The 13,102-nt window shown below is 48.4% G+C and overlaps 1 protein-coding gene across 1 annotated transcript in view; it reads left to right on the top strand.

Annotated features, from left to right (window-relative positions):
* The first annotated feature begins 11,324 nt into the window (after positions 1 to 11,324).
* asap2a (ArfGAP with SH3 domain, ankyrin repeat and PH domain 2a) overlaps positions 11,325 to 13,102 on the top strand; it is a 106,531-nt gene continuing 104,753 nt past the window's right edge. The window contains 1 exon segment of the mRNA XM_080512723.1: positions 11,325 to 11,783. Coding sequence (XP_080368849.1) covers positions 11,658 to 11,783 — 126 coding nt within the window. The 5' untranslated portion in view covers positions 11,325 to 11,657.

The raw sequence follows: 13,102 nt of genomic DNA, 5'->3' as shown, positions 1-13,102 counted from the left end.
TCTAGTTTAGAACTGAGGTTGCATTGAGGCTGTGAATGAGATGTTTAAAGAAGAGCAGTAATAGTCCTGATGAGTTTTAGGCTGTAAAGCTGCTGGAAGCTTCCTGTTGTGCTGCTCAGGGTCCAGTGTTCAGCTTCACTGTGAGCTCTTTGCTGATCAGAGATCAAAGGGGTCCACAGCTTTTCTCAAAGGAAACCTGATTAGTTTCAGGGCTGGGATGTTTACAGTTGCTTTAGTCCAGATTAAAATTGATTAAAATGACCATAGAGGCCTTTTCAAAATATCATCAATATGCATGGACGGCAATAACTCACAGCTAATATCAAAATGTAAATGTCCCAGCGAACCTGTTCTCAACACAGCAGTTAAACCAAACAGGAAAAACACAGCATGAAGGCAACAATACACAACATTTATATCTCATCTTCATCCCTTTAACCCTTTATGGGGCTCTCATCAAAATACTCAGTGTGATTGAAGATATTTTAAGTCTTGAGGTGTTTAAATAAGAGACAATTTATCTGCTATTGACATGTAAGATTGACCAAAACCACACAAATCCAACCACTTCTACCACACATTATCTATCAAATTGTCGGCACATTTCCCAAACCTGAGAGACACACACACACACACACACACACACACACACACACACACACACACACACACACACACACACACACACACACACACACACACACACACACACACACACACAGCGATAAATAATCACAGGTTTAACAGTTTTGGTCGTACAGTGTGTGGTGTACAGCCACTCGGCAACATCAACACGCCACACAAGAACCAATTTCCCAGGCAAACGTCCCCAGATCAGACGGGAAATCTCAAAAACCTCACGAGTGTGAGGATCCTTCTGTTGAAGCTCCTCCTCCTGTTCCTGAGAGGAGGAGCTCCTGATGAATCTCCTCCTGTTGCTGAGAGGAGGAGCTCCTGCTGAAGCTCCTCCTCCTGTTCCTGAGAGGAGGAGCTCCTGCTGAAGCTCCTCCTCCTGTTCCTGAGAGGAGGAGCTCCTGATGAAGCTCCTCCTGTTGCTGAGAGGAGGAGCTCCTGTTGAAGCTCCTCCTCCTGTTCCTGAGAGGAGGAGCTCCTGCTGAAGCTCCTCCTCCTGTTCCTGAGAGGAGGAGCTCCTGATGAATCTCCTCCTGTTGCTGAGAGGAGGAGCTCCTGTTGAAGCTCCTCCTCCTGTTCCTGAGAGGAGGAGCTCCTGATGAATCTCCTCCTCCTGTTGCTGAGAGGAGCGACACAACACCACGGTCTTTTAACGACCTCATTAAAAGACCGTGATGTTGTGTCGCACCGTCGGTTCAATAAACCAGTTAACAAATCAACCAGTGAGCAAAGCGGTTCATGTAAACAACAACGGAGGGTTACGGCTGATGAAATAATTTAATATTGCGTGAAAGTCTAGAGTGACGTCATCACGACCAATCAGCAGACGGCGCCGTCGCTCCTCCTCACAGCCCCGTTCCACCATGCTAGGCACCTCAACGGATGGGGAGCAGAAAGTCGTACCCAGCGGTCCTGGGTTCTTTCAGTAACATCCTCAGTTTTAAAGTCGGACGGTGTGAAACCCCGTCCCGCCCCACGACGCTCCGAGACAGGAAGTGCAGTGGAACTGTTCCTTTTGTCTCTTCCTGTTCCAAGACTAAAATCTGTTCTGGCACCAGAAGCTCTCAGTGACATCGTACCGTCAGTCAAAGCTGCCAGACAGGACAAGGGCGAAAAATAAATAAATAAATAAAGATGGCAGTGAAGTCGACAGATTTCTGTCTAGTCAGCAGCCTATCAGACATGTCCATCCTGGATGTTTTGCATTGTGCTGCACTTTGTGATTCTCTGTCGGTACAAATGCAGATTTCTGCCCAGCACAGCCCAGTGCCTGGCTGAAGGGCTCCGGGGAAGCAGGAAGGAATTGCTGGGATTTCAGAGATCATTATCACTTCTGTTGGTGTTTGTGTTGTTGTGCTGTGGTTTAACAGCTAATATCCTGTGGTACACGCAGAGGCCCGGGGGGGGGGGGGGGGGGGGGGGGTCCTTCACAGCAGATCTCAGACAAGGGGGGGTCACAGGCCACCTTTCAGGATATAATGAAGTACACTTCATATGTTCCTGCTGGCGGGGCCACATCATTAGAGGACTCATAATTACTGTAAAAGCCACTCTCTTAATGACGATGGTGACGCAGCTGCGGCGCTGCAGCTCTTCCTGACTGTCACTCAGCTGCATGAGGTGGCGGCTCACTAACATCACGCAACCATTTCCCCCAACAGCCTTTCTTTGGCGTCCTTCGGCGTGGCCAGCATCAACTCAACCAGCAGCCGGACTTTCCTCCGTTGAGAGAGTCCGAAATCATGGAACAATCAATGCTTTTGGCTCAGAAGAGCGTAAAAACTGATGATTTAATGTTCACGTGACCTTCAGGTGCTCTTCAGTGAGGAAAGACTCACCCAGTTGCGTTCTGGACGACGAGTCAGTCAGTCAGGAGTGTTTTCAATTTGCAGCAGCTGATTGAATTCCATTGATTGAACCTTGTGTGATTGATTCCAGCTCGGACCTCTGAACCTGCTGAAAGTTTCAGCTGGCAGGAGAAGAAAGTGTGATCCTCATTTCAAATGCACTGCTGAGTGTGTAATACTGTGGCCAGTAATGAAAGTCTGCTTCATGACAAGGTGAGACAAGGAATCAACCGCGAGGCTGGGAGACGGTTTACAACTCATTCAAGAAAAGACAAGTCAACATGCTGATTCCCTGACATGGGGGACAACAGGGACGTTTGACACTCATTGATTGGTTTCCTATCGTCGTGTTTGTCGACACCCCCTGAAAGGAGGGCGGTTCCCAAACAAGGGATCCTGGTTTCTCACTACTTCTCATCAGAAATGATTGGAAAAACAACAACAATAAAAAAAAGTGAAGTGTAAAACCACTGAAACACATTTTAATAATTCATAAGGGGGAAGTGGAAAAGCTACAACCATAATCAATCCATCATTAATCACAAGCTTTAGCTGACAGACCTTTGTTGTGAAATTCGTTCATAAATCTAACGAGAACCAGCAGTTGAAGTTGGAACTTTCCTTATATATCATATCCTTTCCTGCAGCTTTTAGTTTGGTAGAGTTTGGAGTTGTGAAGCTGAATGAAGGATTTCTGTCATAATGTAAAAACAACGTTACATAAGCAGAGTGTCTGTGGAAGGTCGTCAGAGCAGAACCTTCCTGGTTCTCAGTCCTGTCAGACTGGACTGAGAACCTTCCTGGTTCTCAGTCCAGTCAGACTGGATGTTTCCTCCTCCAGTCTGAGGAGCGACCAGGTTTACCCCAGTGGACTGCTCTCTGTTTATTCCTCTGCCCCCCTCCTCCTCTCCTCCTCCTCCTCCTCTCCTCCTCTTCCTCCTCTCCTCTCCTCTCCTCTCCTCTCCTCTCCTCTCCTCTCCTCTCCTCCTCTCCTCCTCTCCTCCTCTCCTCTCCTCTGGCATTAGGAGTCCTGCTCAGTTGTCTCTGTGTCCCATCTTAAATGTGTCCTTTGGTCCCCGACAGCACCACAGTCCAGAGACAGACCCTGGTCCTGCAGGGAGCCTGGTCCTGCAGGGAGCCTGGTCCTACAGGGAGCCTGGTCCTACAGGGAGCCTGGTCCTGCAGGGAGCCTGGTCCTACAGGGAGCCTGGTCCTGCAGGGAGCCTGGTCCTACAGGGAGCCTGGTCCTGCAGGGAGCCTGGTCCTACAGGGAGCCTGGTCCTGCTGGGAGCCTGGTCCTGCAGGGAGCCTGGTCCTACAGGGAGCCTGGTCCTACAGGGAGCCTGGTCCTGCTGGGAGCCTGGTCCTGCAGGGAGCCTGGTCCTGCTGGGAGCCTGGTCCTGCTGGGAGCCTGGTCCTGCAGGGAGCCTGGTCCTGCTGGGAGCCTGGTCCTACAGGGAGCCTGGTCCTACAGGGAGCCTGGTGCTGCAGGGAGCCTGGTCCTACAGGGAGCCTGGTGCTGCAGGGAGCCTGGTCCTACAGGGAGCCTGGTCCTGCAGGGAGCCTGGTCCTACAGGGAGCCTGGTCCTACAGGGAGCCTGGTCCTGCTGGGAGCCTGGTCCTGCAGGGAGCCTGGTCCTACAGGGAGCCTGGTCCTACAGGGAGCCTGGTCCTACAGGGAGCCTGGTCCTGCTGGGAGCCTGGTCCTGCAGGGAGCCTGGTCCTACAGGGAGCCTGGTCCTACAGGGAGCCTGGTCCTGCTGGGAGCCTGGTCCTGCAGGGAGCCTGGTCCTGCTGGGAGCCTGGTCCTGCTGGGAGCCTGGTCCTGCAGGGAGCCTGGTCCTGCTGGGAGCCTGGTCCTACAGGGAGCCTGGTGCTGCAGGGAGCCTGGTGCTGCAGGGAGCCTGGTCCTACAGGGAGCCTGGTGCTGCAGGGAGCCTGGTCCTACAGGGAGCCTGGTCCTACAGGGAGCCTGGTGCTGCAGGGAGCCTGGTCCTACAGGGAGCCTGGTCCTGCAGGGAGCCTGGTCCTGCTGGGAGCCTGGTCCTGCTGGGAGCCTGGTCCTGCTGGGAGCCTGGTCCTACAGGGAGCCTGGTCCTACAGGGAGCCTGGTCCTGCAGGGAGCCTCGTCCTACAGGGAGCCTGGTCCTGCAGGGAGCCTGGTCCTACAGGGAGCCTGGTCCTGCAGGGAGCCTGGTCCTACAGGGAGCCTGGTCCGACAGGGAGCCTGGTCCTGCAGGGAGCCTGGTCCTGCTGGGGGCCTGGTCCTGCTGGGAGCCTGGTCCTGCTGGGAGCCTGGTCCTGCAGGGAGCCTGGTCCTGCTGGGAGCCTGGACGACACCGTCAGGAAACATGACTCCTGCTCAGGCCTCAGGCCTGGTTCTGACCACCACATCCAGTGTGCTCCTGATTCCACCAAGACAAAGACAAATCAGTCAAACTGTCCTGGCTGTGAGGACACACCCTGTACCTTCCTGTTCACATGGTCTCTCCACAGTCCCTGTGAGCTGCAGCATCTGTGGCTGTTCTGAGTGCAGCTGCCGTCTCACTTCTTCATCACTTCTGCTTCAGCTTGAAAAGAACAACTCGGAGAAATAATGTCGATATTTTCGGTTTTGTAAAATCATTTGCAGACCATAAAAGGTACATCAACCTCATTTCTGACTTGCTGCTCCTGGTTGCAGTTTGCAAAGCAGAGGACGTGTCCTGCATCTGTTCAGCTCAATAAAGCTGCTTACAGCTTTTCACATTATCAGCAACACACAACTCGGCTTTAACATATAAGAATTGATTATTATTGCACAATATAGTGGGAGAGTATTGACGGTGCATTAAAAGCTCCAGTCGTTGGACACAGTGGACTGACAACCATCCAGGCTTCAGCTGGATTTGACCGGTGTGTCACATGTCAGTCATCGCTGGTCTTCACTCTTCCAACTGTCACAACGGCAGATAAAGTCGAGCCGGGGTCTGGAACCTGCAGCCCTGAACCACATGTGCCTCTTCAGCTTCTCCGCCGTGGCCACATGAGGCTTTCACTAAGTTACATGTACATAATCATGGTCTCTTATTGTCTCTCATTTCAGACAATAGCCATTTTCAAAAGAAATCTTAACTCTTGGCTAGAAAAGGCTTTGAAAAAGGTCAAACTAAAATGGGGGGAAATCGTTAAAACCACAAGAAATGGAAAACAAAATGCAAAAACACTTTTAGAAAACATAAAATAACTGCCATTTTATAAAACAAAAAGGCTTAAAAATGAAATAAACAAAACAGGCAGCACTTTTTACAAAGGAGCCAAACTTGTGAAAACAGTTACATTATCTGAATAATGCAGAAAAAGAAGGGTGAAACTACTCAAATGAGGTAAAAAAAAGTCAGAAATTGAAATGTTTTCCACCTGAATTGAAACTGAAACTTCAGAATTCCCAAACAAGACACAGTTTCTGTGTTTGTGTCATATATGAAGTTCTCTGAGCCTCCAAACACGTGGTCCAGTTAAAGGTGTACAGGAGGATTTTCCCGAATTTGAGGAAGGACTCGCCCTCTCCACCTTTTGAAAAAATGCACATGCGCAACGCTCTCCCTGCTCCGAGACGGAACGCCTACTAGAACGTGACGAGCCCAGTTCTCCTCCTGCACGCTCTGTTTACAAGTCACAAGTCGGCAAAACAAACTAATCAACCCTGGAAAGTTACAAAATAGACGTAGAGAACCTTTACTGGAAGTGATTTGAAATGGATTTCTCCAAATAGAAGCCAAACTTTCCCTGTGGAGTAGAAACTTGGCGACTGAAGCGTCAGTGGGAAGCCCAACCTGGGCTTTCAGCGCCATCGTGTGAAACAATCTCCCAAAAACACTCTGGTCTTGTTTCTCTCTTCCCAAGCCTTTCTCTTCTTCTCATACACTTCCAAGACACTCTTTCTCTTGTGACCCTCTGCCATTTTCAAAGTACCCGGTGAGAACTGCAAGCTCGCTGAAGGCGTAGCTCACCATAGACACCTGAAAGCTCGCATGCGCAGAAAGTGAAAACTAATAGATCCACGCTACCTGGGGACGAGCATGTACGACGGCCTTACGTCACCAGAATGATTGACAATTGGGAGGACCAATAGTCTTGATGATCCACCCGGAAATAGAAGATCCTCTACTACACCTTTAAACTTCATGTTAAATCATTGAAATAGCTCTTTTGGTGATAAAGGTTGTTGACCACTGGTAAGACGGCCTGTCTGTCTGTCTGTCTGTGGTCTGTCTGTGGTCTGTCTGTCTGTCGTCTGTCTGTGGTCTGTCTGTGGTCTGTCATCTGTCTGTCGTCTGTCTGTCTGTCGTCTGTCTGTCTGTCGTCTGTCTGTCCGTGTCTCCACGACCTCCTGCACACTGTGTCTTGTGTTCTCCTACTCCTTCACAATGTCAATATGTGAGACTCTCTACCTGCCCTACCCTACCCTACCCTACCCTACCCTATTGTTGGACCAGGTCTTCCACTGCAGGTCGTCTGAAGATGAAAGGCGACAATCAAGCTTTGAGATCCTTTTAGCTTTGTTGTTTTTCCATGTGAAGAATCAAATCTGTGTTTCAGAGGAAGACTGGACTGAAAATATGAAGTGATGTCAGTGGTGGTGCCCTCACTGACCGTCTGTACAGCAGATGTCTCTGTGTGTGTGTGTGTGTGTGTGTGTGCGCAGTGTGCCAGGAGACGGTGCGGAGCTGAAAGAATGTGTGAACGCTGCCCAGTGTGTGATTGAACGGCCGTCCAGACTGTTCCTACCAGCCTCAGCCCCTCCAGGGGAAGCGTCAGCAGGTTTTTCCTCCCCAGTCCCAGGAAGAACACAAAGTGCGTTGGATTCCAGGCTCCTGGTGACCAAACGTCAGGGAGAAAAGAATGTCTGGATCACACAATGATACTCACTTTTGTCCTGCATGTCGTCAACAGGATTTCCAGCATTATAGACATTTATTTCTGTTTTCATACTTGGAGCCTAAAGAAAGGAAGTACACATGAAAGCAAAGTTCCCCAAAAGCTAGTGAGTAGATGAAGAACTCTGAAGTGTCCAGTTGTCCAACACAAAAAGCAGTGGATGTGCTGTTTGTGCCTCTGCTTGCCTCAGCGTCGCCTCCAGCTTCTGTCCCACTTCCTGTCGGAGTCGGTCGTTAATCCAGGACGACCTCAGTTCTCTGGCCTCATAACGAAAGACTTTCCACGTCGTTCCACAGCCACTTCAATACAGCTGCTCCTTGTAGAGCTGCAGGCTGCAGGTTCCTACATTACGTCAGCTTGTCTTTCTTGTTTGGGGTTTTATTCACTTGTAACTTCAACTAAATTTGAAATAAAAACCCACCAGACCAGTCCGGAATGTTTCCTGCTCACACTCATCACTTTCTCACCAGTTTTTAATATATCTTAATTAAGAGAAGGAATTAAAAGTAAATGTAAATACACATTCAGGAAAACCACAGCAATTCTTTAGTTTTCTTGCGGAGAAAAGAACGAGAAAAAAGATAATTCTGATCAAGACATTTAACCTTCACAAGAAGCTCAAATGCAGATGTAACCCCACGATGAAGCAAGTCAGAGATTCTCAGGTAAGGTTATCTAAATGGAGGTTTGACAAGGAGGCCGGCTGTAAACAGGTGTGACGGTTTAATAACTGGTAGATTCCACTCCAAAAGAAGCACACGACAACACATCTTCATTTTAAGTTTGAATTAGTATTTGTTTTTTCAGTTTCATTCTTTTCCAAGCCAACGTTTCATTTGAAATAACAAAAACAAAGGTACAGATCAGCCACAACATTACCTGACATCTCAGAAACAATCAAATAAAAAACAAAAGACAAAAAGGTTGGTACCAAATAAATGTCACCTCTGAGGGAACTCAAATTAAGGTTCTTAACACTCAGTGTCCATAAAAAACGGTACCCAATGTGACCGTTGTGGCTGTTAGACGAGGAGGATCAGGTAGTCAGGAACCAGGTAACCAGGAACCAGGTAATCAGGAACCAGGTAATCAGGAACCAGGGACCAGGTAATCAGGAACCAGGTAATCAGGAACCAGGTAATCAGGAACCAGGTAATCAGGAACCAGGGACCAGGTAATCAGGAACCAGGAACCAGGTAATCAGGGACCAGGTAACCAGGAACAGGTAATCAGAAACCAGGTAATCAGGAACCAGGGACCAGGTAATCAGGAACCAGGTAATCAGGAACCAGGTAATCAGGAACCAGGTAATCAGGAACCAAGAACCAGGTAACCAGGAACCAGGAACCAGGTAATCAGGAACCAGGGACCAGGTAATCAGGAACCAGGAAATCAGGAGCCAGGTAATCAGGAACCAGGTAATCAGGAACCAGGGACCAGGTAATCAGGAACCAGGTAATCAGGAACCAGGTAATCAGGAACCAGGTACCAGGTAATCAGGAACCAGGAACCAGGTAATCAGGAACCAGGTAATCAGGAACCAGGGACCAGGTAATCAGGAACCAGGAACCAGGTAATCAGGAACCAGGTAATCAGGAACCAGGTAATCAGGAACCAGGTACCAGGTAATCAGGAACCAGGAACCAGGTAATCAGGAACCAGGTAATCAGGAACCAGGGACCAGGTAATCAGGAACCAGGTAATCAGGAACCAGGGCAAATGAAAGGGAATCCAGCTTCAGCAGAACCAAGGATCAGATCCAGACGAATCCTCTATAAAAAAACAAACCAAAACCGGTGTGACTGTATTGCAGGATAAAACGGTAAAATAACAGTCACACAGAGATCTCAGTGGGACATGTTTCTTTATCCACATTAACCACACCCACTTCTGGTTTCTGACCATCACACATCCTCTGCGGGACACCCCTGAGAAACAAGCTCCGTCAAGCTGGTTTGTTAGGAACCAGCAGAAAAAACTCTTAAACCAGGACTATGAGAATAAAATGATTTCCTCGCAATCTCATAGAAAAAGAGCGATTGCTTCATTTGTGATGATATATATGGAGCTTACCAGACAAATTCAAGTCCTTTATCTTAAGTTTGCCCAACAGCTGTTGACTCTTGTTTGGTGCATTGGTGGATTAACGTAAATTGTTTAAATTTATTTATGATACAGACGTAAATTGACTGTCCTTACGTACGTCACCAAGCAGAACCTTCCCGGAGGCACTAAAAGCTTTGGCCATGAACAAATGCATGTCCTTACAAATGTGAACCCATTTTATGTATTTCTAATATTCTTACAAACACAAATTTCCTTTCTTTATGAATGTAGTCTAACTAACTAACTAACTAACTAACTACTCTAGAATACATGTTTGACTGGTTCGGTCCAGGATGTTTCTAAACACTCACATTTTCCCACCCGAAGAAGAAAACTCCCACCGTGCTGCCTTCAGGTGCAGTGGGAAATATTGGTACTGGACGAGAAACCAGTTACAGGAAGATTTAAGAGTCACGTTTCACAAAGCAGTAAATCTGCAAGGTATGTAAAAATTATTTATATAATTCATGAATTATTTTCAGTGATTTATTACCTGTAAGTCATCTATTTATGTGTAATTATAATGAATACAAATTATTTATATAATTCATGAATTATTTTCATTGATTTATTACTGCCAGTAATGTATTACTTCAGTAATTTACTACTAAATGTGACTCAGTATTCTTTTTCCACTTTTCTGAGATGGACATGTATATATGACTAATGAAAGGCTGATAACTCAGTTTTGATTTCCGCAGTTTGACATTGGGGCCCTGGTGATGCTCTGGACAATATTTATGAGGAGTTTTGAGATCATTTGAGAAACCACATCATGTATTTTCTTTTATATGTTCGTAATCACATATCATAAGAAAACAAAAACAGACATTCTTCATCATTCTTGAATCAGCTGTAAGGAAGAGGATTCTGCCCCCCCCCCCCTCAAAGTGTTGGTAGTTTTTTCATTCAGATTGGATCTGAGTTTTTTCCCTAAGAAGTTGATTGTTTGTCAGGTTGATCTTAGAGCTGGACCTAAAGTCAGACTCAGACTGAGGAGATCAGTTCCGAGAGTTTATTATCAGACGTTTTTACTGGAACCAGCTGAAGATAATCGAAGGACCAAGACAGGAGGAGGTCAGGAGCAGAAGTCCAAAACAGGAGGAGCAAACCAAGAACGTAGGAGGAAAAGTTCTGGACCACATGAGACCAAGTACAAAACAATCAGTTGAGACACACGGGGAGAGAAATGAATCGAGTGAATCAAACAAACAAAGGAAAGACAAGTCAATGAAGACATGGACAAGACTAACAACACTGGATTCTTTTGTTTCTCCATGAACGACACTTTTTCCTATGAATTCTGACTTTTCCCCCAGAATCCTTACATTTGCCTTCTGAATCCTGATTTTTCTCCTATCTGAGTCACGACCCCCCCCCCCCCCCCCACCAGGAACTCTTATTCTGTTTAGACTTTTTCTCCTCTGACCCCACCCCCCATGACACCCATCCATCTGAATCCTGACTTTCTGTGTCATGACTTCCCCCTATCTTTGTAATGAGTCTTGCCTTATGAACCATGGATTTCCCCTCTGAATTGTGACGTTTCCGTCCCAGAATTCTGAGATCGTACAAATAATTTTGAAAGAATATATTTTGGATGACCTTATGACCTCGACCTGTAAGTTGTGACGTCGTCGGGCTGACTTTACTCGCAGAAATGGGCCATTTCCGAGCAGTGCCTGAAGGCAGCATTCGGTCACGCCTCTTCCGAGCTCTGATTGGCTGTTACGGAGCAGCTGTGGCCTCCTATTGGCTGCTGTGTGTCCACCGAGTCCCCTCCTCTACCTTTGTCAGCTCGTGCTCTCCCGTTGAAACGGCCGCTTGTTGTTTCCCGGGGCTGTAAGAGGAAGTTCCGTGGCCGGACCCAGGACCAGGACCAGGACCAGGACCAGGACCAGGCTCAGGACGCCGCGAGGAGAACCGGGGAGGGACTGAACTTGGTCTCCGGCTCGTGGCGGCACCGAGCGCCGGTTGGGATCCGCCGCAGTCCAGGGAGGACGGAGGACGGAGTCCAGCACACCCAGAGATGGTCTCCTGGCCGCGGGGAGCTCCAGCCACACCGCCGCTCTGAGCCGCCGAGGACCGCCCGGAGCCTCCTCGTCCCCCCCCCGCAGAAGCAGCAGCGTCCCCCCGGGACCGAGCGCCACCATGCCGGACCACATCTCCGTGTCAGAGTTCGTGGCGGAGACCAATGAAGACTATAAATCCCCCACCGCGTCCAACTTCACCACCAGGATGTCCCACTGCAGGAGCACCGTGTCCGGCCTGGAGGAGGTGAGTCAGACCCCCCCCCCCCTCTGTTCCCCCCCCCCGGAGGCTTCCTGCTGCATCAGCAGTCTTTACATCCACACCTGATAGAACCTCTGCTTCTCCTCCACAACTCTGGTTCTGCAGACAAACTGCCCCCCCGCAGGGCAGGGTCCAGGTCTTCTGTCCCCCCGCAGGGCAGGGTCCAGGTCTTCTGCCCCCCAGAACTTCCTGGTCCAGAGGTTTTATTGTAGAACTCAGAGGTTTATGTCCTGCAGACAGTCCTGAGCTAGGAATCATGGGATGTGTACAGTTTTCTTGGTTTTATACATGTATTACATCATTTAGTTAAACAGTTTAAATTAACTTGATGTTTACTGGTTTGTTTTGTGAATTTAAAAAGTGTCAAGTAGAATTTGATCCTGAAACACATTTAAAATGTGATTCAGTGAGTGAAACGTACCTGGTGGATATTCAGGGGACTGAGCTTGGTCTGGAGGTCCTCTTCAGTCCACCCCCCTCCCCCCCAGGAAGGAACCCAGCCCACAATAGTCTAACCTCCACATTAAGACCCCTGAGTTCCACCTAATAGATGGTGGAAGATTTAAATCTGGACATTTGACCTGAAAAGTTGAAGAAACAAGTTGTGTGAGCAGCTGAACGTCTTCTGAGCCTCTGATGGTGGGAAGCCGTCTGGTCTCTGGTGGTCTCTGACAGTCTCTGGTGGTCTCTGACAGTCTCTGACGGTCTCTGACGCTCTATGTGGTCTCTGGTGGTCTCTGATGGTCTCTGGCTTTGTTTAAACCTCCATCACACCCTCAGGAGCTTCAATCTGGCCTCAGTTGGTTTGGTCTTCTGTATGGGGGCGTTTCAGTCCAGGGTCCAGGGGGGTCTATGGCCAGGGGCTTCCTGGTTCTTCCAGAGTTGAAGTTGTGAAAGAGAAACGATGTGATGAATAAATATTAAAGTCCCAGTGAAACGTAAAACACTACTTTGTAAAAGACGATAGTTGTGGTTCTACTTGTAAGGTTCCTCCGACTCTGCCCCACCACTGTCGTCGCAAAACAAAGTTATTTAAATTTTGAATCTCCAGCCGAGGAAGTCGGGGGAATCCTTCTTCTTCGTGGGCCATTGTGGGCGGAGCCTATGTGTGACATCACGAGTTGTGCAGATCTCGATCTGTTGTGTTTATATCGGCTAGTTTCCTCTTAAATATCCAAGTTTTTACAGTGTTTTGAAGTTATAGTCGGCGTTTTATGAGCCTTGATGAAAGATTGAGCCTGGAAGAGACCAGAGAGAAAAGGAGCCGCTAGCTTGCGCCGCTAGCGGCTAGCGGGAGCTGCTAG

The sequence above is a fragment of the Blennius ocellaris genome (assembly GCF_963422515.1).
Source record: "Blennius ocellaris genome assembly, chromosome: 17".
NCBI classification, from domain to species: domain Eukaryota; kingdom Metazoa; phylum Chordata; class Actinopteri; order Blenniiformes; family Blenniidae; genus Blennius; species Blennius ocellaris.
This window is presented reverse-complemented; position numbering and strand designations above follow the sequence as displayed.